Source organism: Leptonychotes weddellii, chromosome 4 (assembly GCF_054177405.1).
Source record: "Leptonychotes weddellii isolate Sample4059 chromosome 4, ASM5417740v2, whole genome shotgun sequence".
Taxonomy (NCBI): domain Eukaryota; kingdom Metazoa; phylum Chordata; class Mammalia; order Carnivora; family Phocidae; genus Leptonychotes; species Leptonychotes weddellii.
In genome coordinates this window covers 153,712,147-153,734,095 of record NC_138372.1, presented here as the reverse complement: position 1 = coordinate 153,734,095, position 21,949 = coordinate 153,712,147, and the positions used below count along the sequence as shown (strand labels likewise).

At 39.9% G+C, this 21,949-nt stretch overlaps 1 protein-coding gene across 4 annotated transcripts in view; it reads right to left on the bottom strand.

Moving 5' to 3' along the window:
- The window catches only part of COL14A1 (collagen type XIV alpha 1 chain), a 207,315-nt gene extending 186,290 nt beyond the window's left edge, over positions 1–21,025 (bottom strand). For all 4 annotated transcript variants that reach the window (XM_081816457.1, XM_081816455.1, XM_081816456.1 and 1 more), the window contains exons 1-2: positions 20,775–21,025; positions 6,009–6,134 (exon numbers count right to left, since the gene is read on the bottom strand). In XM_081816457.1, coding sequence (XP_081672583.1) covers positions 6,009–6,096 — 88 coding nt within the window. In that variant the 5' untranslated portion in view covers positions 6,097–6,134; positions 20,775–21,025. The remainder of the gene's footprint in view (positions 1–6,008; positions 6,135–20,774) is intronic.
- Positions 21,026–21,949: the final 924 nt, after the last annotated feature.

Sequence of the window (21,949 nt, the reverse complement as noted above, 5' to 3'; positions counted from 1 at the left end):
ACTTATGCAAAGATTTCTTTTTTTTTTTTTTGAGAGAGGGTGTGCATGTGTGTTGGGGAGCAGGGGCAGGAAGGACAGAGGGAAAGGCAGAGGAAGAGAGAGAGAGAGAATCTTAAGCAGGCTCCACGGCCAATGCAGAGCTCAACTCGCGGTTTGATCTCACCATCCTGAGATCATGACCTGAGCTGAAATCAAGAGTGGGACACTCAATCATCTGAGCCATCTAGGGACCCCCAAATATTTATTTCAAATAAAATATTTTCATTAATTTCATGAAACACTACTTTTTATACAGGAACACTGAAATGAAGATCTGTTCTTCACTACCCATGATCACCTCCTGTCTGCCTTTTTTAGTACCCTGCTGGTTTCTTCCCCGGAACAACGCTCCCTCTGCACTGCATGGGGCCTTGGCTGTGCTATCAATCAGCCATACTCCCCTGACTAAGGGGTAAGAAAATGACTCAAACAGGGTCGGGCAGACTCTGCCAAGAATCTGAAATTTGTGTCCAGCAATGGAAGGAAGGAAAATAGCTCATCATTTCATTGCAATAACGTGCCCTAAAAAAAAGTGGTCACTGTTTCCTAGAAATTTTACTCAGGGTGTTCCTAGAGTCCCATCCTTTTCAAAGCTTAATTATTTAACTTTAACTTTAACAATATGAGCTACTTTGTTACCTACCAGTAAATACATTTTTTTTTTTTTTTTTTGCTTCAATTGGCATTGGCCAGAGAAGGTTTCTTTTATTTGCAACCAAAAACCTCTAACTGATCAAGATGGAGTAGTATGGGCAGTAAGAACGTGTTCCCTTTCAAAACATAGTTCTGGGTGCAGTATCAATAGAACAACCTCTTATATCGGGCGCCTGGGTGGCTCAGATGGTTAAGCATCTGCCTTCGGCTCAGGTCATGATCCCAGGGTCCTGGGATCGAGTCCCACATCGGTCTCCCAGCTCAGCGGGGAGCCCGCTTCTCCCTCTGACCCTCTCCCCTCTCATGCTGTTTCTCTCTCGCTCGCTCTCTAAAAAATAAATAAATAAAATCTTTAAAAAAAAAAAAAAAGAACAATCTCTTATATTTATTAAGTAAATGACCTTTAAGCAGCAGAGAAGTATTTGGCTTATTTTTCCAAGGGATCTAAAAACACCCAAACAAACAACAAAAATCTAGGCTTTTTATCTCAGTCATTTTTCAATTAAATGCACTGCCCTGGGGTGCCTGGGTGGCTCGGTTGGTTAAGGGTCAACTCCTGATTTTGGCTCAGGTCATGATCTCAGGGTCCTGGGACTGAGCCCTGGGTTGTGCTCTGCGCTCAGCGGGGAGTCAGCTTGAGGATTTCTCTCCCTCTGGCCCTCCCCTCTCTTGCTTTCTCACAAATAAATAAATGAATCTTTAAAAAAATAAATAAGTGTGTTGCCCAATGTTCTATAAATAGGAGAACTTAAAATACGAGAGAAATTTACTGTGGGATATACTGGGGGGAGTTCTTTTTATCTTGCTTAGAACCTACTATGTTTCATTTCATGACCCATGATTTTTCTTTTTGCAAGCACAAAGGGACCCCCAAATATTTCATTAATTTCATAATTTCATTTCTTTACTGCTGAAAAGAGCAGTAAAGAAATATTCTCAACTGTCCAAACATGTTTGACTACTTACTAACACCAAAAAAATATGTGTAAATTTCTTAACACAGAGATCTTTATAAAGTTAAATCAAGCCCTGATGTGAAGTCTCCAATTTTATATGCTTTGAGGTTTTTAAATGACAGTTACTTTACCTTCAGTGGTTTCTGCTTATAACCTTCCAAAACAAATATTGCTGAAACCCAGTACAGATTTACTATGAAATACTGGGAAAGTATTAGTCCCACCATTCTGTCATGTAATACATATTTTTTTTCCTTACAGCCAACACAACAATATGTTTTCTGTGTTCCAGTTCATTTCACAACTTGTCTTGAAAAGAAGATGCTGAATAATCTAGGTATAAACAGCTATTTTTGAGCCAATATGCATTCACATTCTCTGGAGACAGAAAGTTCTTCAGAAAGAATTACTTGAAGACACTAGGTGCACATTCTGTTGATTAAGCAATTTAAGAGGGGGAAAGTTAATTTCCTATATGCCTTTTAATACTGACTTAATACAGTGGCTTACAACAACAGAAATGTATTATCTTACAGTTCTGGGGGTCAGAAGCCTGAAATGGGTCTCCCTGGGCTAAAATCAAGGTGTAGGTAGGGTTGCATTCCCTTCTGGAGGCACTCAGAGACCATCCATTTTCTTGTCTTTTCCAGCTTCTAGAGGATTCCTGCATTCCTTGACTTGAGTCCCCTTTCCATCTTCAAAGCCATCAATAGCCAGCAAAGTCTTTCTGACATGACTTCACTCTGACATTGTTTCCTCTGCCTCCCTCTTCCATATTTATGACCCCCGTGATTGGGTCCAAAGTGGACCCACCTAGGTAATCCAGGGTAATCTCCCTATCTTAAAGTCAGCTGATTAACAACTTTCATCCCATCAGCAATCTTAAATTCCCCTTTGCCATATAATATGGCATATTTATAGGTTCTAGAAATTAGGATGTGTGCATCTTTGTGAACACATTATTCTGCCTACCACACTGACCTTTTCTTTTCATTTTGTGAATAAATGTGTCTCCAAAATGCCTATAAGAACATAAAGTTTAAGAGTAATTAGTGTCGACTAGCAAGTCAACACACCTGCCTTTAGCAAAGTACTGTATTGAATGTCAAACACATTCACATGTGGCTTTGCAGATTAGTGTCAAAATTGGTCAACCCACAGGAACTCGCTACTATGTCTGCTTTAAAAGTAGAAAATCAAGGGCACCTGACTGGCTCAGTCAGAAGAGCTTGCGACTCTTGATCTTGGGGTCGTGAGTTTGAGCCCCACGTTGGGTATAGAGATTACTTAAAAATAAACTTGAAAAAAAATTGAAAGTAGAAAATCAATCGGGTGCTTGGCTGGCTAAGTTGGTAGAGCATGCGACTCTTGACCTCGGAGTTGTAAGTTGTATGTTGGGTATAGAGACTACTTAAATTTTAAAAATCTTAAAAAAAAAAGGAGAAAATAAATCAAATAAAGCATTTCACATTCTTTATTCTCTACTCAAAACAATCATGTAAATAAATGGTGTCATGTTAGATAGAACTAAGATTCAGTTTCTCAAACGTCTTACATACTTTCCTAAAAGCCAAAGTCAATGACATCCAAAGCCTTTTCTTACTAGGATTTCCTCCCGCATGTGCCCACTATCTTCCTTCTTGAAAGTTTCTGCAGCCTTCTCTTCTAGGGCACTACATTCCCCTGACCCTCTTTACAATTGCTTTTTTGAAAATTTCAATCATCCTTTTTCTTCCTTTAACTTCTTAACTGTTGATGTCCTCCATATTTCATCCTCACTTCTCTCCATCAGGCCATGCCTTTTTGGTTCATGGGTCCCTATCAGCTAACCTCCAAGCACAAAACAATTCAGATATATTCCCTGCCCTCATCTCTTTCACCTAAGCTCCAGACCATCCACTACCCACCAGACATCTTGTCCTGAATGTTCCACAAGCCCTTTAAACCTCCATATATGTATCTAAGACTGACCTCATCATCTTCAGCTTAAAATTGCTTCATTGCTTATTCTTTTGTTTCTTTAAAGATTTATTTATTTGAGAGAGAGAGTGTGTGTGCACAAGCAGGGGGAGGGGCGGAGAGAGAGGGAGAGAATCTCAAGGAGACTCCCCACTAACCATGGAGCCCGACACAGGGCTCGATCTCACGACCCTGAGATCAACACCTGAGCCGAAATCAAGAGTCAGATGCTTAACTGACTAAGCCACCTGGGTGCCCTGCTTATTCTTTTATTAATCTCTTCAACAAACGTATACTATGACTGAGCCATTGTTCTGTATCAGAGATACAGACACTAAGGAGAGAACTACTGTTTTAATGAGCGTAGGTAAACAAACAACTATGACACAAAGATACAAAAGCAACAATAACATAGGGGTCGAAATTAAAGGCCCCATCTACTCAGTTCTCCAGCAAAAAGCCTTAGAGTCATCTTCGACATTTTCCTTTCACAACTCCCTCCACGTCTAATCAGAAAACAACTTCTATCCCTTCTACCTCTGAAATGTTTCTTGGATTCATTCTCTTCTTTCTATTCTCCTGCCCAGTTCAGGCCCCCAACAGCTACTTCCCAGATAGTAAATATAATTTTCTAATGATCTCTCTTACTTAACTTATTCCCCAAGCCCCTATAAATCACAAATACGAGTATCATCGATATTGCTATCAGAGTCTCTCTAAAAAATGGAGCTGTTTAAAATCCTCCACAGTCTGGCTCCAGTATGCTTTTCCATCTTTGTCTTTTGCTACACAACCCCCCCCCCACCCCACCAAAACTTGCATGGCAATTTATCTGCCTATACCTCTGTCTCCTGAGTAACAGTAAGCTGCTGGAAGACAGAGTGAAGTTCTACTCACTTTGTATCCTGAACCTGACACACAGTATGTGCCCCATAAATGTTCATTAAAAATGGAATTTGGCCAATAATGTGTATCTGGTCAATGGCATCCCCAAAAGTATCCCAGAAGGACTCTCTGTATGATCAGTTACTCCACAAATGACCATTTCTGAATTAAGTTAGACTAAGACGGCAGCTCTGAAGGGCTTTGTGATTTGGCTGCCTTTTGTTCCAAAGGCCTTACGTCTTGTATCCCACAATTTAGATGGTAAATTATCTGGGATTTCTAGTCTCACTTCCAAAAGCGTCCTTGTATTAATGTAAGTAGGGGAAGCAGAATTTGTCTGTCCAACTGGTTCCTATGTGTTGCATGAAGCAGTTGGAAATATGGCTTTAACACTATTTGAACGTGCAAAGGGTCAAGTTCCATGCCTTTCCAAACAAGCATGCCTCACTTTAAGGAAGCAGGGTGTGGTGGTTCTTAACATTTGACTTTTCTATAACCATAAATTCCAAGCCTTAGACATTAACACTCCTAAAATAACTTTCTTTATCACATGTAGATTTCCTTGCTAAGCTGATGAATGACTATTTCAGCACCGACATTTCTGCTTCTGCAAGATTATCATGTTTACCTAGTAATGGAGTTTTGCTTACTTATACATGTTGTGCACTTACTTCGGAGGTTAGCACGCTTTTTCTGCAAAAGGCCAGATAATAAATATTTCAGGCTCTGTGGGCTATACGGTCTCTTTCACAACTACTCGACTTCACAATGTGAAAGTTGGCACAGACACAGGTAAACAAATATTTGCATCCAATAAAACTTTGATGACAAAACAAACAGTGGGTCAGATTTGGCCCATGAGTTGGTAGCTTACCAACTCCTAACATATTTTATAAAAACGAGTGGAAATGGAGAATAAAAGTGCAGATCCCAGTAATACAGATAGAATTCAAAAACTAAGTTCAGTGAAAAAACAAACAAAGCTAGACATCTTTGGAAATGCTTAAAATGGCATATCAGCAGCCTCTGCCAGGCTTTTGGTAACTTTACACTATGTGCTAGTTTTTAAGAAAGGAACAAAATAATAAAGACCAGGTATGAAGTGGTAGAAATATTTTGTAGACCCTCTATTTAAGAGACAAGGCATGACTGGAGTACATACACACACCCATCATAGCTCCTCATTAATGGAACTGATTTTGTAGCATGCAAATTTGGCCTTTCCTAATTAAAACTGCACAGCCTCTTCAGAAGCATGTGAAGAATGAGCTGTTTAACAAACCACCACAAAATTACTATGCTCAGTTCCTGGTGAGGTCTTAACCCTCATCAAAGTTGTGGCACATTTCTACAAGGTAAACAGCTGGTAAAACTGAGTAAAAGCCAACATATGACCCTGCCTAGAAACACAGTAGAACCCGTGCAACACTATTAGGGTAAATAAAATAAATAATAACCAGAACCAATGTAGCTAGAGTCCCAGGCCCTAATGATTATCTTAAAGTTTTGCATTACCTTGACCCTGGACAATGGCGCAAAAATAAGAAATGACCAGCAGAGCTGGAAACGGCCAGTTTTGCATGTTGCACTGAGAAATCTTCATTTTATCCTCTGCTTTTCACATGGGATGCAGCAGCAGTCCTGGAAATAGAGAGCAGAGGAAGATTTTCAGAAGCCTGAAAATGAAGTGTATGTAGTCATCCAGGACAGGCAAGCAAGCCAACCAACATGGATTAGTAATGTCAGGAAGTAATTCATTCCCTACGGCACCATATATTTCACTCTGAAATATAAACTGATAAAAGAAAATTTTCTCAGATGATGCTGCAAATGGGGAGAATGATATGAAATATGTAGGAAAAGAAGTTCAGAAAGTCCTCAGTGACTCTTTGTAAGGCATACGTTGCCCAGGGAGTTTTCCAAATGGATAAATTCCAAAAGTTTACCTAAAATGACCATTGTCATCAGACAATCACAATTTCCTTGACAGTAATGTGCTCCTCCAGTATTTTTCACATAAAGTTAAAAGTTCTACTGTTGCCTTCTTTTGCCTACAAAGTAAAGATGATATATGGGACCTTTCTTCTGGTAATCAAAAAGAACGTGAAAAAACACTTTGTGCTAATATGGAATCACTATTCTGCTTCTATTTCACTGGGCTGAAAAATCCATAATCCTTTCATCTTTTCTTATAACTTTTTTTTTCTCTCATGTGTGAATCTAAAAACAAGTCCAAGGTTTTCTTTTTCATGAGGAAATCAATGAAAGAAAAACTGTAAGAAAAAGAGAGAGAGATGAAAAGGGGAAAAATGTAGGAAAGGATGAAAAGAAGGAGGGAGGAAAAGAAGCAGCATGGAGAGAGAAGAAGCAAGGGTGACTGGTTGGTATTTATGAGGCCAGTCTTCAAATTCTTGACGATAACTCTATTAGAAGCCATTACCGAGGAGAAATTCTGAGTCCTTTCACAGAGAGCAAAAAGACATCTCAAAAGTTCTCTTCTACCCAGGGCATTTTTTCATTCATATATTCATTCATTCATTCTCCAATATTATTTCACAAAGGATCTGAGGCAAATTTCAGATAAATAGCAAATAATGTTTTTAGTATGTCTACTGTGATATTTGAGACATATTTAATTATAAGGTTTATTAGCGCAGAGTTGTATGATCTCTCAATTTAAAACATATCTTTCTTGGTTACAGTTCCATTACCACTATTAAAGTAGTGTATTTCTGACTTCTCCTGTCCCTCCAGAATGGAGAATCTATATATTTGTCCACCTTGCAGTTTTTTTGAGAATAAGCTTTTTTTTTAACTTGTCAATATTATGGGTTTTATTTATTTATTTATTTCTGCACTTATTAGGAATTGCTTCTTTTGGCTTTTCTGCTTTTATTGTTTTATTTGTTTTTCATTGTTCTTTGTAATTTTTTTGTTGAATCTTCAAGTAATATAATATGATTCTTTATTTGAGGCCATTAATTTTCCTCTGAATATGCTTTGGCCACATCACATAAGCTTTAATTTCTTTTTTTAACTGAAGAGTTATCTCAGTGAATATAGCGAAGTATAAGTCTGTGAACTCTCAAAGCAATATGACTGATGCACTTAAATCTCTGAGATCCTGGTGTTATTCCAGAGTAATACAGTGACTCCAGAGGAATAAATAATTGTATTTCCTTCAAGCAATTGTTCAAAAAAAATTTTTTTGGCAAGTACTTTTTTTATAATACCTAATGACAGTGTGTACAACTCTTGTGTTGCCAGTAAAAGGGAGATCTGTAACTTTGATAATCATATAAGTAATCAAGTTAAGATTCTATCATGAAAATTAAAGAAGGTACTCAATTGTATCTAGGGACCCAAAAAATATCTTCCTCTATCAGCCTACCATCGTTTCCAAATGTTAATTACAAAAGAATATTTCCTTGGATTAAGACATTCACATATTGGCAGCTCCTTAAAATTCCTAATGGAATAGGCAATACATTAAGTGCCTATCCTAAAAGAATAAGCAACACATTAAGGGATTAACATATATATTTATTTTATATATATTGAGCGTTTTAGCTTGGGTTGATTCACTGCAGATTAGTAAACCAACCATTTGTCACAACCCAGAGGAAGCTGGGCAAATGGTGAATAAATTTTGATGAATTAAAGGAAGAAAGACCCTGGGGCATATATAGAACCCTCACTCTACAGAGGCAAAAAGAACAAGATTAGGTGGATTATCCAAAGGGATGTGAGTAGCATTTATGTAGACAGAAGGCATGAATACAGAGGATTTGAAAAGATATGGGAGTAGGCTTCAGCCCTATTGCAACCAGGAAATCAACAAATCTGCCAGTCACCCAGAGAGCTGTCCACTACACCCCAAAAAAAACATACCAGCAGAATCACTCTCTCAACTCAAATAAATATTCTAAGGTTTTGTGCCCCAACACTATAACCATAGGTTTTAATCAGAACAAGGCAAAGAAAAGGAGAAGTAAGGAAACACGCCACATCTGTGTTTCCGGCATACACTTTAATCAGGGGACTTTTATCAGATACCACACGACAGTTTTTAGCATAGGAGAAAAAAATCCTTTTACAAGCCATAATCCAAAAGCCTTTCTCTGTTTTCTTCAAAATACTACAATTCCTATGTCCAGGTGTTTTGAAGCAATAATTAACATGACACATTGGAAGTTAATCTGCATCTCATAAAAATTAATTTTTTAATGTTGCATTTTTAAAATTTATTTATTTTTAAAATTTTATTATTTTATGTTAATCACCATACATTGCATCATTAGTTTTTGATGTAGTGTTCCATGATTCATTGTTTGCGTATAACACCCAGTGCTTCATTCAGTACGTGCCCTCTTTAATACCCATTGAATCACAGATCTGTACCTCTGAAATAAATAATACATTATATGTTTAAAAAAAAGAAGAAGACTGGGGCTCCTGAGTGGCTCAGTTGGTTAAGCGACTGCCTTCGGCTCAGGTCATGGTCCTGGAGTCCCGGGATCGAGTCCCGCATCGGGCTCCCTGCTCAGCGGGGAGTCTGCTTCTCCCTCTGACCCTCCCCCCTCTCATGTGCTCTCTGTCTCTCTCATTCTCTCTGTCTCAAATAAATAAATAAAATTAAAAAAAAAAAAGAAGAAGAAGACTATAGCAGGAAGAGAAAAATGAAGTGGGGTAAATCGGAGGGGGAGACGAATCATGAGAGACTATGGACTCTCATAAAATTTAATTTTAATTAATTAACTAATTAATTCTACCCTACTCTTGGTAATTTTTTTTTTTAAAAAAAACAGTATTATTTATATGCAAAGAATTGTATCCAGAGCTCATCTTTAAATCTTCCTTTCTATTGTTTACTTTAAATTGGGATGAGTAATACCATATTGAGAGAAGTGGAATTTTAGTTTTCCCAAGGTTTTCTGCCAAGTCTCCAAATTTTTGGACAGTAAAATAGGGGCAAGAAAAATCCTAATTCCTATTAAAGTGCCATTAGATACTTTAACATTTACCAAAATGTCAAAGCCTAATTTGTTGAAACTGCCTAAAAGCCTGCCCAACACAAATAACTCTGCCTTAATTTTTTTTGCTGTTGTTTAAAAACATGTTAAAAATGGCCACTTAGTTCTAAGTTCAGAAGGTATAAACCCAATTTTGGAAAAGTTGATAATGTTTAGTACAAGTTTTCTCAAAACACTGCCACAATTTCGTAGTCAGTAATTTCAAACTATCCCCGTTAGGACTAATTTGCCCTTCTTCTACTTCATGTGTTTGTTTTATTTAATGTCACTTGTGTAGTTGAGTTTAATAAGGAGCAAAGGCTCTGAGTACAGCCAGTTTTATCAAAATTCCTTAAAACATTTATTCTAAAGTTTTTGTAAACCACTCGTATACATATACAAACACTTGCACAGACTTACACACACATATACATTCAAATCTTGGATAATGTTCTATCCAATGTGTGCTGACTTGCGAAAAAAACTATGAACTTAAACAAAATTCTTGCTAGCCATCTGGCATATGGCCTTAAGAGACCTTAAGAGAGTGTGTTATTTGTAGTATTAGAAACCAAAGCTCTCTACTTGGTACTAAGGAAAATACAAAACGTTATACTACATAATCCCTGCCCTCAGTGATCTCACTATTTTATTGAAAAGAAAGACCACCAGCAAATACATTGCAAATCTACATAAAATAAGTATGAAATAGAACAAAGAGTTAGCACAAAGTGGTCGTATAAATAGAAAACTGGGAGGTAGGAAGACAATCTGCCAATAATTTGTTAGGGGTACTTGGCTAACTGGTTTAACCACTTAGACTTGGTTTCTTTATACAAAATGTGCAAATTAACATCTACTTTATCCAATGATTAAGGTAATGCAGATAATGTACTTAGAACACAGATAGCTCTCAAAAAGTTCTACTTCATTTCATGTTAGCAACGGGTTGAAGGAACATGAAGGACAAAGTAATGATAACAATCAACAAATTTACTACTTGAGTATATACTAAAGGAGGAAGGAAATCCAAGAAGTCTTTATCTACCCCATCATATTAAGGTGTTGGGACTAACTTGGCAAAAGGTTTAGGCAAAAACTGAAGACCCAGATAATGATAGCGACACAATTATTTGCATGGGTGAACTGCTTTAAACTTTTCAAAATATATTCCTACCCATATTTTATCATTTTCCAGATGACAGCTCTATATAGATTCAAAATAATCAACCATATGAGGATGTGGAAGATTTGACTTAAGAGCAACTCACAGACTTAAAAAAAAAAAAAAAAAGACTTAGCAATTCTAGTTGACAAGTTCATGCAAAGAAGATTTAAAAGAATTGGGGATGTTTAAGCATGTTTTAAGCCTAGGAAAAATCAGAATCAGAGGCACGTGATGAATGTCTTCAAATATTTGAAGAGCTTTCATGTGGAAAATAAAAAGATATTTTGTGCAGCTTCTGCAAATCAAACTTGAATCACTGGACTGACCCACAGAGATGTGGATTTGGATGTAAAAATTCTCCACACTTAGAACCGGTTCTTCTCTCTTACTAGAAATTCAGAGGCAGTAGCAGGTTAGGTTTTGCCCCTAAAAGATGCTATAGAGAGGAAGGGGAACTGGAAAATATGACCTCTGAGATGCTTTCCCCAACCCTCCTTTGTTTATACTTTAAGGTTCACAGTATACAAGGAGACTTTTACAGTCAATCAATGATGTAGGTCATACAGATCTGTAGATTAAAAAGCAAAGACTAAAAACAGATCTAATGTATTACCCAACATGTTGACATTGTTTACCATTCCTTATTTCTTCTCTCCAATGAAAATAGCACCCTCCTCACATCCAGAAGAATCAAAGAAGTTTCCAGGATTGGCTAATGAGGTCTACTTAAAAACAAGCCCCAGAGGATGTTAGTGGTTATTACTCTTCTCTGTTAGCATCATGACATAGTAGAAAACACTTCTAAGTTAGGAATAAAGAAAACCTCATTTGGGTACTATTACCTGGGTGATTAGCCTTTCTCTCCCTGAGTGAACTCCTCACTGGGCATGGCATTTTGACTAGAGATCAAGTGGAAAGCCAGTCTTATTAGCATAAAGAATCAAAGAGCAGAAGAGTTCAGGAACTCCAGAGACTGGAAATTGAGAAGGGACATGTTCAGAAAAGTGTGAGCCACAATAAGGAGAAATAAAATCAGGATAAAAACTCTCCTCAAATCCTGGATACTTCAGAATGATAAAGAGTCAAGAATAAAAAAAACTTAGCCATCGTAAATGTGTGTGCATTTAATAATAGAGCCTCAAAATACATGAAGCAAAAACTGATATGGAATGGAATGGAAGGATGGAATAATAAGCAAAGCTAGAGATGTTAACACTCCTCTCAGAAATTGACGAAAAACTAAACAAACTATCAGTAAGAACACAGCAGATGCTAGTAACTCTATCAATAAATTTATATTTATTGAACATTACATCCACCAACTGCAGAATGCACTGTTTTTTTAAGTGTACATAGAAAGTTTTATAAAATAGGCCACATTCTGGGCCATAAAATGAGACTTAAAAAAATGTCAAAAGTTTGAAAGTTTACAGAGTATGCCTTCTGACAGTAACTATTAATTAGAAATCAATAATATTAAAATATCTTTACAAATTCAAAAACTGGAGATTAAACATGTTTCTAATTAATCCATAGGTCAAAGAAGAAATGAAAATGGAAATTAAGAAAAATATTTGAAAGGGAACAAAAATACAAAGACAACACATGAACATCTGTGGAATGCAGCTGAGGGATTAGAGAGAAATTTCGAGGTTAATATATTTACATAAAAAGAAGAAAGATTTAAAATCAATGATCTCAATGTTCCACCTAAAGAAGCCAGAAAAATAAGAGCAAATTAAATCCAAATTAAGTTGAAGAAAGGGATTAATAAAGATAAGAGTAAAAATCAAAGAACTATAAAATTAATATTAGTGAAAATTAGCAAAGCCAATATTTCCTTCTTTGAAATATTAATAAATTGAAAAATTTTAAGAAAGAGTGATCAAGAAACAAAGATTGGAAACACAACTAACAATACAAGGGAAAAAATTATATCACTACATATTTCACACGAAGAAAGGAAAAATATTAATAACTTTATGCCAATAAGTCCAACAATTTAACTTAATTGGAAAAAACCCTTGTAACACTCAACTTGCTAAAACAGACACATGAAAAAACAGAAAATCCAAACAGCCCTCTATTATAGAGATTGAATTTGTTATTAAAAATATTCACAAACTAATGGTTGCCAGAGGGGAGGGGGATGGATGTTGAACAAAATGGAAAAGGGGAGTGGGAGATACAGGCTTCCAGTTATAGAATGAATAAGTCATGGGAATAAAAGGCACAGCATAAAGAATATGTCAATGACATTGTAATAGCAATGTATCAGGACAGATAGTAGTTACACTTGTGGTGACCATAACATAATGTATAAACTTGTTGAATCACTCACTGTCTTGTACACCTGAAACTCATGTACCATTGTGTGTCAATTATACTCAAATAAATATTTAATATATATATATTCCTAAAAAGAAAATCACAATCCAAATGCATTCACTAGTGAATTCTATCAAATATTTAAGGGAGATAAAATATCAATCCATGCAAACCTTTTCAGAAAACAGAGGTGAGCTAGCATAATCCTTTTGTCAAAATCAGATGTCATTATAAAAAATAAAAATTACAGAATATCCCTCATGAACATAGAAACAAAAATCCATTCACCAATATATATAAAAATAATAAAAATCATTACCAAGTGGGGTATATTCTACAAATGTTATGACTAGTTAATATTTTAAAACAATATCATTCTGCATCTTAGACCAATATATAAATAAATATACATATCATCTCACTAGAAGCATGAAAAGCAGTTGAAAAATCCACTACCCATTCATGATTAAAAGAAACTCAGCAAATAAGAATAGAGGGTAACTTTATCAATCTGATAAAGGGCATCTATTGAAAAATCATATTTAATGGAGAAATATTGAATGTTTCTCTCCTAAGATCAAGAATAGGACATGGGTATCAACACTGTAACATTTTTATCATTTCATTCAGCATTTTACTAGAGGTCCTAGCCAGTGCAGTAAAGAAGGAAGGAAGGAAGGAAGAATGGGAAGAAAGAACCAAAACTGTATTTAAAATCAACATGATTTTTTGCACAAAAAATCCTAAAGAACATATAAAATAAAAAAAACCTACTTAAACTAATAAGTAAATTTAGGAAGTTTGCAGGACACAGATCAATAGGCAAAAATTAATCATGTTCTTCTAGCAGCAAACAAATGGAAAAGAAAATAGTTTGTAAAATTCCATATACAATAACATCATAAACACAAAATACTTAGAAATCAGTAAGACATGGTATGTTCCACATTCTTTGGTGTAAAAACCAGAAAAAAATACAAATCTGAATTCCTAAGAGAAACTTAAAAATGCCTAAATACACAGACAGTATACCATGTTCATGGATTGAAAAACCCAATTGTTAGGAAGTCTTCAAATTAATCTATAGATTCAAAGCAATCTTATAAAAAATCTCAAGTCATTTTTTATAGAAATTAACTAATTGATTCTAAAAACTTGCAGGGAAATGCAAAGGACTTAGAAAAACCAAAACAATCTTTTAAAAAAGAACAAAGTCAGGGACACCTGGGTGGCTCAGTCAGTTAAGCATCTGCCTTTAGTTCAGTTCATGATCCCAGTGTCCCTGGGACGCTTCTCCCTCTCTCCCTCTGCCTGCCCCTTGCTCTGCTGTGTGCTCTCTCTCTCTAACAAATAAATAAATAAAATATTAAAAAAAAAAACAAAAGAAGAACAAAGTCAGAGCATTCATAATTCCTGATAACAAGCCTATAAAAAGCAACTGCAATGACAATAGAGAGGCATATTATTCTTTGATGTGTTACTGGGTTCTATTTGCTAATACACATTAATTCATATTAATAAGTGAGATGATCTGTAGCTTTCTTTTTTATGCTGTGTCAAATGTGTATATCAGTATATACACATTTCATAAAAATATGAAGTTTCCATTCTTTCTATAAATGGTCCTTTGGAACAGTTATAATAGTATTGCTATTACTGAATTTTTTGTACATTTTTTTCCTTTTTTTTAGCATTTAACTGCAAAACCATGGAAGTTTGGCATTTGGGGGAGGCTGCTTTTTAACTACGTTTTAACTACTTTTCAAAATTTTTATGCCTATTGTCTTATTTATAATATACAATTTCTGTAAACCTAGAGTATTCTAGTAATTTAGTAATTTCCATTTTGTTAAAAATAATCCATTACATCCTCCTTTTCTAATATATTGACATACAATAATTGTAATTACTATTCTAGTCTTGTAAATTCCTCTAATTTTGTGCTTGTTTTCTATTTTCATTTCATTTCATTTCTTATCTTATGTATTTGGGCTCCTCTCATTTTGCTTTTTAAATTACAAAAAAAAAAACTGAATCAAATTCACAACATCACAATGGAAGGGAAAGAAATAATAAGCTAGAAATAAGGAAACAGGAAGGAGATGAAAAATTATAAAGACAAAGATAAGAAGGTAGAAAAAAAGGAGAAGGAGGAGAAAAAGAAGAAGGAGGAGGAGGAGAAGAAGGACGGAAAGAGGAAGACAGTAAATAGTATAAAAACAGAAAGGATCTAAGATCACCTTCCTGGCCAGATATGGGCCAATGTTACCTAGATTGGTGCTCCTCAAAATCGCCAGTCTATGAACTGTTTGTTATTGGTCCACAATGAGATAAGAAAATTATACCAAAATGTGTATCAACACATTATCTTGCTTCCTTTTTCAGGAAAGCTTTGCTATGAAAAAAAATATTTCAGCTGAACTAACAGCGTGCTTAGTGATATACTTGATTTACGTATTTGTGCTTAGTGACATATTTGATCCTGGTACAGTTTTATCTCAGCAGGGAGAAGTAACAGTGTGTAGAAGGGCAGCAAACAGCAAACCATAATCTGTGTAGCACCAGCCTAAACCCCTCACTGCACGCATCCAGTGGATTGCATCTTCCCCTTATCCCACTGACACTCTCCATCTGACTGTAGGACCTCGGTAACTACTTTTACCTTCTGGATTTCGGGTACTAGGAGATATCTATATTGCAGTTTAACCCATAATCAAAAAGGTTCAAAGTGCATAATAGGTCATGAATAAACGTTGATTGATTGAATAATTGATGACTGAATGATCAGGGCTGATGTGTACAGGTTGCAGTTGATGCACTGCACAATTTGCCCTTGGCCAAGAGTGAGTGATGAGTGAAATGGGCAGACACTCTGTTCTCCAAGTTATATGCAAAGCTGTGTTATTCAGAGGAGAAGGCACTATTTTCTTCTTCCAACCGCATGGCTATGCTCAGAGAGACGACCTTTCACTAATTTATATAAAGACCCTATGTAGATTAACAGCAAGGGACTTGACTGCAAATTAGCCTCAGAAATGCAGCTGCTCAGTCTTAAACTAGGTGCTGTAAATTCTACAGGCTGTAGAAGGCACAGCCATCCCCAAAGCATGGCAAATTCGAGTGACAGCTCCTTGATTCAGGAATGATCCATTACCTGGCTTCTCTTTGTTCTCTTCTTTTTTTTAAGGACTGACATAGCTCCTTGGTCAAAGAAATGGGGCATTGTTTTTAACTAAGCTCTCTATTATAAGCAGTACAAAGGGTAGCTGCCCATCGCAGTGCAGATATCCCATCCTTTAGGAAGGCTTCCCTGATCTTCCAAGTCTGGGCCAGGTGCTCCCCCTATGGTTCCTATGGTAGCAATCTTTATATTCCATTCTATAGCACATGACACTGTACTGTAATTGGCTATTTGCATTTCTACCTGCCAAAGTGTAATTGTTACCCACTGTATTTTGAATGCTTAGCACAGTTTTGGGACATGGCAGGAGTCAGGTCTGGGAGGTAGAGGAAGAACAGAAGCGAAAAACCTGCAGTGGAATATCATTTTTAGATATCAGTTCTTTTCAGTGTAGATACCAATCTGTGTATAAAACCAGACAGAAAGCCATCCAGGAACAGATATTTATCCTAGAAGGCGTCCCCTGAGTGCTCCTAGTTACAGACACATCCTAAGACATTTGATGAACTCAGCAAATCCAGTCTCCCTCTGGATCAATTTTCATAAACAATCCAGGTAATTTCTGGGAGGAAAGAGACCAAGCACTGTTCCCTAAAATTGGAAGTTAGAGACACCTGCCAGTGTAGCTCCAACAAAGGCCCTTTGCAGGAAAAGTTTGTCAAGAGTATAGATAAAAAAATCACCTCGGGGGCGGGGTGGGGGGGTACCTGGGTGGCCCAACTGGTTAAGTGTCTGCCTTTGGCTCAGGTAATGATCCCAAATTCTGGGTTCGAGCCCAGCATCGGGCTCCCTGCTTGGCGGGGAGTCTGCTTCTCCCTTTGCCTGCAACTCCCCCTGCTTGCGCTCTCTCTCTCTTTTTTTACTTGTTTTTTTTTTTATTTTACTTGTTTATTTGAGAGAGAGAGGCAGGGAGCCTGACACAGGACTTGATCCCAAGACCTTGGGATCATGACCTGAGCTGAAAGCAGACACTCAACCAACTGAGCCACCCAGGTGCCCCAGTAAATAAAATCTTAAAAAAAAATCACCTCGAAGAAATGGGAAGTCTAGCCTCTAAGCCCTGACGTAGACACCCCGCTCTCAGAATTCCCATAGCCTTTCTAGTCACCATCCTCTCAAAAAATGGAGCAGAGAAAGAGAGATGGGGAAAGTGGAAAGAAGGAAGAAGCTGCAGTAGACAAAAGTAGCCACTTTTTGTCTTCCAGGCTCTGTACTAGATCATCTTAGATCTTAACCCTATAGAGTGCCTACTGTTATCCCTGTTTTCTAGATGAGCAAACTAAAGCTCAGAGAGGTTAAGAAACATGGACAGGGGCACAAAAGGAGCAAGTTTAGATTCCCCCATATCTTCCTGCCTTCCACCCCGTTTCAGCTACTTAATACGGCCTCAGTTGACAGCCTCCATGTCCGTCACACAACCCTCCCCCACCCCCATCCAAGAAGCTGATGGATAATGTATCCAGTGGGATTCAAATCTTATACAGACTTTTCTTAATCTTGTATCTGTCACAGGCTGGTTTTGTAACCCCAGGCAAAGTAGTTTATATCCCAGAAGCTCAGTGATCTGATCTCTAAAGGAAGAAAAATATTTACTTCTGCAAGTATTTGAGGGACTTAAATGTGTTTCTGAAAGAGAAAAAGGCAGGTATTCAATAGGTACTCAAAAAAAAAAAAAATGCCATCAGCCCTATCAAGGGCAAATCTGCCGAGGAGGAAGTTTGTTTTATTCATTCTCCTTTAAGCTTTCCTGCCCTTCCGCCCACACCCCTGCTGTCTCCTCTGTTCCCCCAGGGACCATCTGGGGTCTCATTTACCAATGACCTTGTTCTGTGCAAACTGTCATAATCCCAGATAATGTGTTAGCTCAGGGGGACTCAAATAATACCACCTCAGCCTGCAGTAATTCAGGAAGGCCCTTGTCCTTGAAAGGAATCTTGGGTTACACATGACAGGCCAGGAAAACAGCAGTCATTTGGCTGAGTTTGGATAAAAATGACAGCAAATGTGGCTCTAGAGTCACATAACTGCTCAACTGTCAGCAAAGGATTTCTGTGTTTTACTAGGTGACATGAGGAAGTATTTAAGAGCCAAAGGGCACACACCCCAAGGAGCCTTTTGTGGGCTGGGGCTTGACCCAGTGCCCCGTAAGTCACACCACTGAGATCATGACCTGAGCCAAAGGCAGCCGCTTAACTGACTGAGCCACCTAGGCGACCCTGTTCAGTCCATTCTTGACAGCCCTGGCTGATTCAGAAAATCAAGACACTCATGGAAGGCCCCAAGTGTTCTTTGAAATCCTCAGCTGGACCGTTAGCAGCAGGAAAAGGGACAAAGGGCTCCTCCCATCAATCCTGAAGCCTGGGACCTGCCCAAAATTGTTCCAGGAATTCTGATGGGTTCCAAGAAATCCTTCCCAGGGAATGACTGAGAGGCCTCACCAATGTGGCTCCTGTCCTTTCAAAGGGACCCCCAGGAGGTCAGGGCTGCAGTGGAGATTCAGGTCTATCCTGGCACGGGGCTCTCCAGGCAGAAGGACGAGATGCCTAGTGTTGAGTGAGTATATTGTACATCAGGGATAAACCTTGAAAACATTTTGCTAGGTGAAAGAAGCCCCTCACAAAGCACCACACACATATTGTATGCCTCCATTTAAATGAAATATCAACAACAAGTAGATTAGTGGTTGCCAGGAGATGCGGTGGGGGGGGGGGGTCAGATTGGGGAGAAATGGGAAGTTTCTGCTAATAAGTATGGAATTTCTTCTTGGAATGATAAAAATGTTCTAAAATTGCTTGCAAGTGCTGATGGCTACACAACTCCGTGAATATACTCGGTGAATATAAAAACCATGGTATTGTATACTTGCGTGGTATAGGAATTATATCTCAATAAAGCTGTTTAAAAAAATATCCTGAAGTCTACTTACAGTAACCAAGTTATTAGGGCCAGATTCAGAGGAAATCCATCTAAGTTGCTCTTTTGAAACAAGCAAAAACCCAGATGCTATCCTTTCATTCACTCACTTACTCATTTACTCCTTCCAAACGTCCCTGTGAGTTCTCTGTGTGCAGAACTGGACCACCTTATCAGAAACAGAACACCAATTTTCCTAATTGCACCCAGCTTAAGCCTGTTTGCTTAAGGATTTGAACACAGACCTCTTCATCCCACGCTGCAATTAGGAAGTGCCCTCCTTGGCCCTTTGTTGGGGAGGAGCCCCTAAGTCTTAAAGGGGAATTCCAGGAAAACTTGTTTGCATTTCTGCTCCCCACAGAGCCACCAAATTCTTACCCCATACTTCTTTGTTCCTCCCTCTCCTATCCCCTTCAGCTGCTACCCAGCAGACTCTCCAAAACTTCCAAAAGGGAGTCCAAACCTTCTGGAGGGAAGGGGGCTTGGGTAGCAGCTCCAGAAGCATTTTTCAGGGGGAAATCCTGGCCCCTGTGAGAGCTGCGCGCAAGCTCCATTTGGACATTTCTCCTAAAGACAAGTCCCAAGCCTGTACCTAAGTAGAAGGGGTGACCTCCAGTCAACCCTGAGCTCCTGTGCCAGAGGGCAGGCTTCACGCAGAGGACCCAAGAACCCAGTGCCCAAATCGGAGTGCCTGTGGTCCAGGACTCGCAGGCGGCGTCCAGGCGCTCGCCAAGGACAGAGGCCACTCCTGTGGCTCCACACTGGCTCCTCTTGGCCTTTCCCTAACCCTGTCTTGCCTGGGCGCACTGCATGCCAAAGCCCAGCTCCGCCGGCTGCATCTCCGCCAGGCGCTGCGTGCGGAAACAGGAGGCTCGAAGCAGGAAGGGGGTGCCAAGGGATAAAACCGGAGGAGATTAGGGGTGGAAAAGCCAGGGCAGAGAGGACCCTCCAACACCACAGCCCGCTCGTGCATCTCAAAACCGCAACCTCCTGCGTCCAGACACCAAAGCAAAACACGCGAAGCATCCGGGTTTCCTGGAGCAGAGACACATAAGAGCTGTTACTGCCAACGTCCTCCATCAATGAGCTCGGTCGGCTTGCTCCTCTTTGCGTCTAGCGCCTGACCCCAGCGCTGATCTGTGGCCGTACCAAGGGGGGGCTGGGTGAATTTTGTCTCCCATGACCTCCACCGACTGCTCTTCCAAGCGCCCCCAAATACAATCTAAATAAAAATAGCGTGCTATTTATATTCAACTCTCCAAGACAAGTTCCTGAGCCCCCTTTCTCACCAGATTGTCGCCTCTACTAAGCCCCTTCTACTTGGAAATGCTGGAATCGCCAGTCTCGAAGCCAAACCCACGTCTTCACGCCGCGCGCTCACAGCACCCAAGTACAGGGCAAAGTTCCCGGGAGCAACACAAGGCATTGTCGCTGTCTTTGCATTCGCAACACGTAGCACCTCCAAACTCCCTGCCCAGCGACCCCCGCGAGGAGGCATCTGGGTGCACCGTCCCAGCCCAGCCCAGAGGTCCCCGGACCATCCTGGGCGCGCGCGTGGAGAAGGTCCATCATGGAATTGCATTGCTTCTGCAGGTGACTCGCCCTCTCCACTTTTCCTTCCTAACGAATAGATTTTTCATAGCCGACCCGAAGTAGGGCAGAGAAAGACTGGAACTGACCTGTGCAGGGGAATGTTCTAGCCCAAGATGGGGACCTCTCGACGCCTAGGTAGGATCCAAGTTCGCCGCAAGTTGGTTCTTGGCGGCGCACGGCTCTCGCTTGCTTCCCGCGTTGTGCCCCCTGTTAATTAGCCTCTTCTCTCCCTCTCCCTCTCTTTCATCCTCTCCCACTCCAGCTCCCACTCTGTGCAGCCCGGAGCTGCGTCCTCTCCAGCGCTTCCCTCCTGCCAGGCGCCCAGGATCAGATAAGAAGAAAGGAAGGCCAGCGGGCGGCCAATTATAGAGCGGAAGGTGGCCGCGGAGGCGGAGGTTGGGGAGGTGGGAGGCAGGCCTAAGTCTCATACGCCCCCCCACCTATCTCCTCCTCCTTTCCCCACCCCCGCCGCACAAGAGGTCCTCCGAGGAGCCCGCCCCCGCGCCGCCCCCGCGCGTCCCCAAACCTGGCGGCCGCCCCAGGTGCGCGCCGCAGTCGGGTGTCTTGAGCCCAGAAAGAGCCGCCTTTCCCCTTCACTCCGACAGCGGTTCGTGTGGGGCCCCTGAGTCAGGCCCTGCGGTCGCTTGGCGAGGTGTGGCGCCCTCCAGGACTCAGGTACTGGGTGCCCACTTCCCCGTTCCCAAGACAAGACTTGCCTTCCCGCGTCAAGGACCTCGCGCTTGGGAGCGCGCACGCACTGCGAAGGGGTACCCTGCCTCCCCTCTTCTCGCTTCCTTGTCCGAACGAGGGCTGCAAAACGCCAGAGCAGCGATGCTCAAAATTTAATGTGCAGGAGAATCATTTGAGGGTGTTGAACTAGATATTTTTGTGGGCTTATAAGGACGAATGTTGGCAGTGGCCAGGGCTTGGACTTTCTGAAACAGGATCTTTGCGACTGATTCCCACTCGCAAAGATCCTGTTTCAGCAGGTCTGGGCTGAGGCCAAGGACTCTGCATTTATCAAACACCCCGGTGGTTCTGATCCATGCCGGCCACCTTACGGGAGTCTTTACCTGAAATGTGAAGCACACGAGGTGCGCCAGACCTCGCGCCCGGTCTCGAGAAACCAGGGCTGCGCTGTCACCCTCTGGGTCCCTTTAGAAAGTCATCGTCCTTAACCCTCCTCGGCGGCGTTCTTTACAATCCAGCTTTTGTGCGCACAAATGTTGGGGAGGGAGTTACAGAAACGACAAATTTAGCA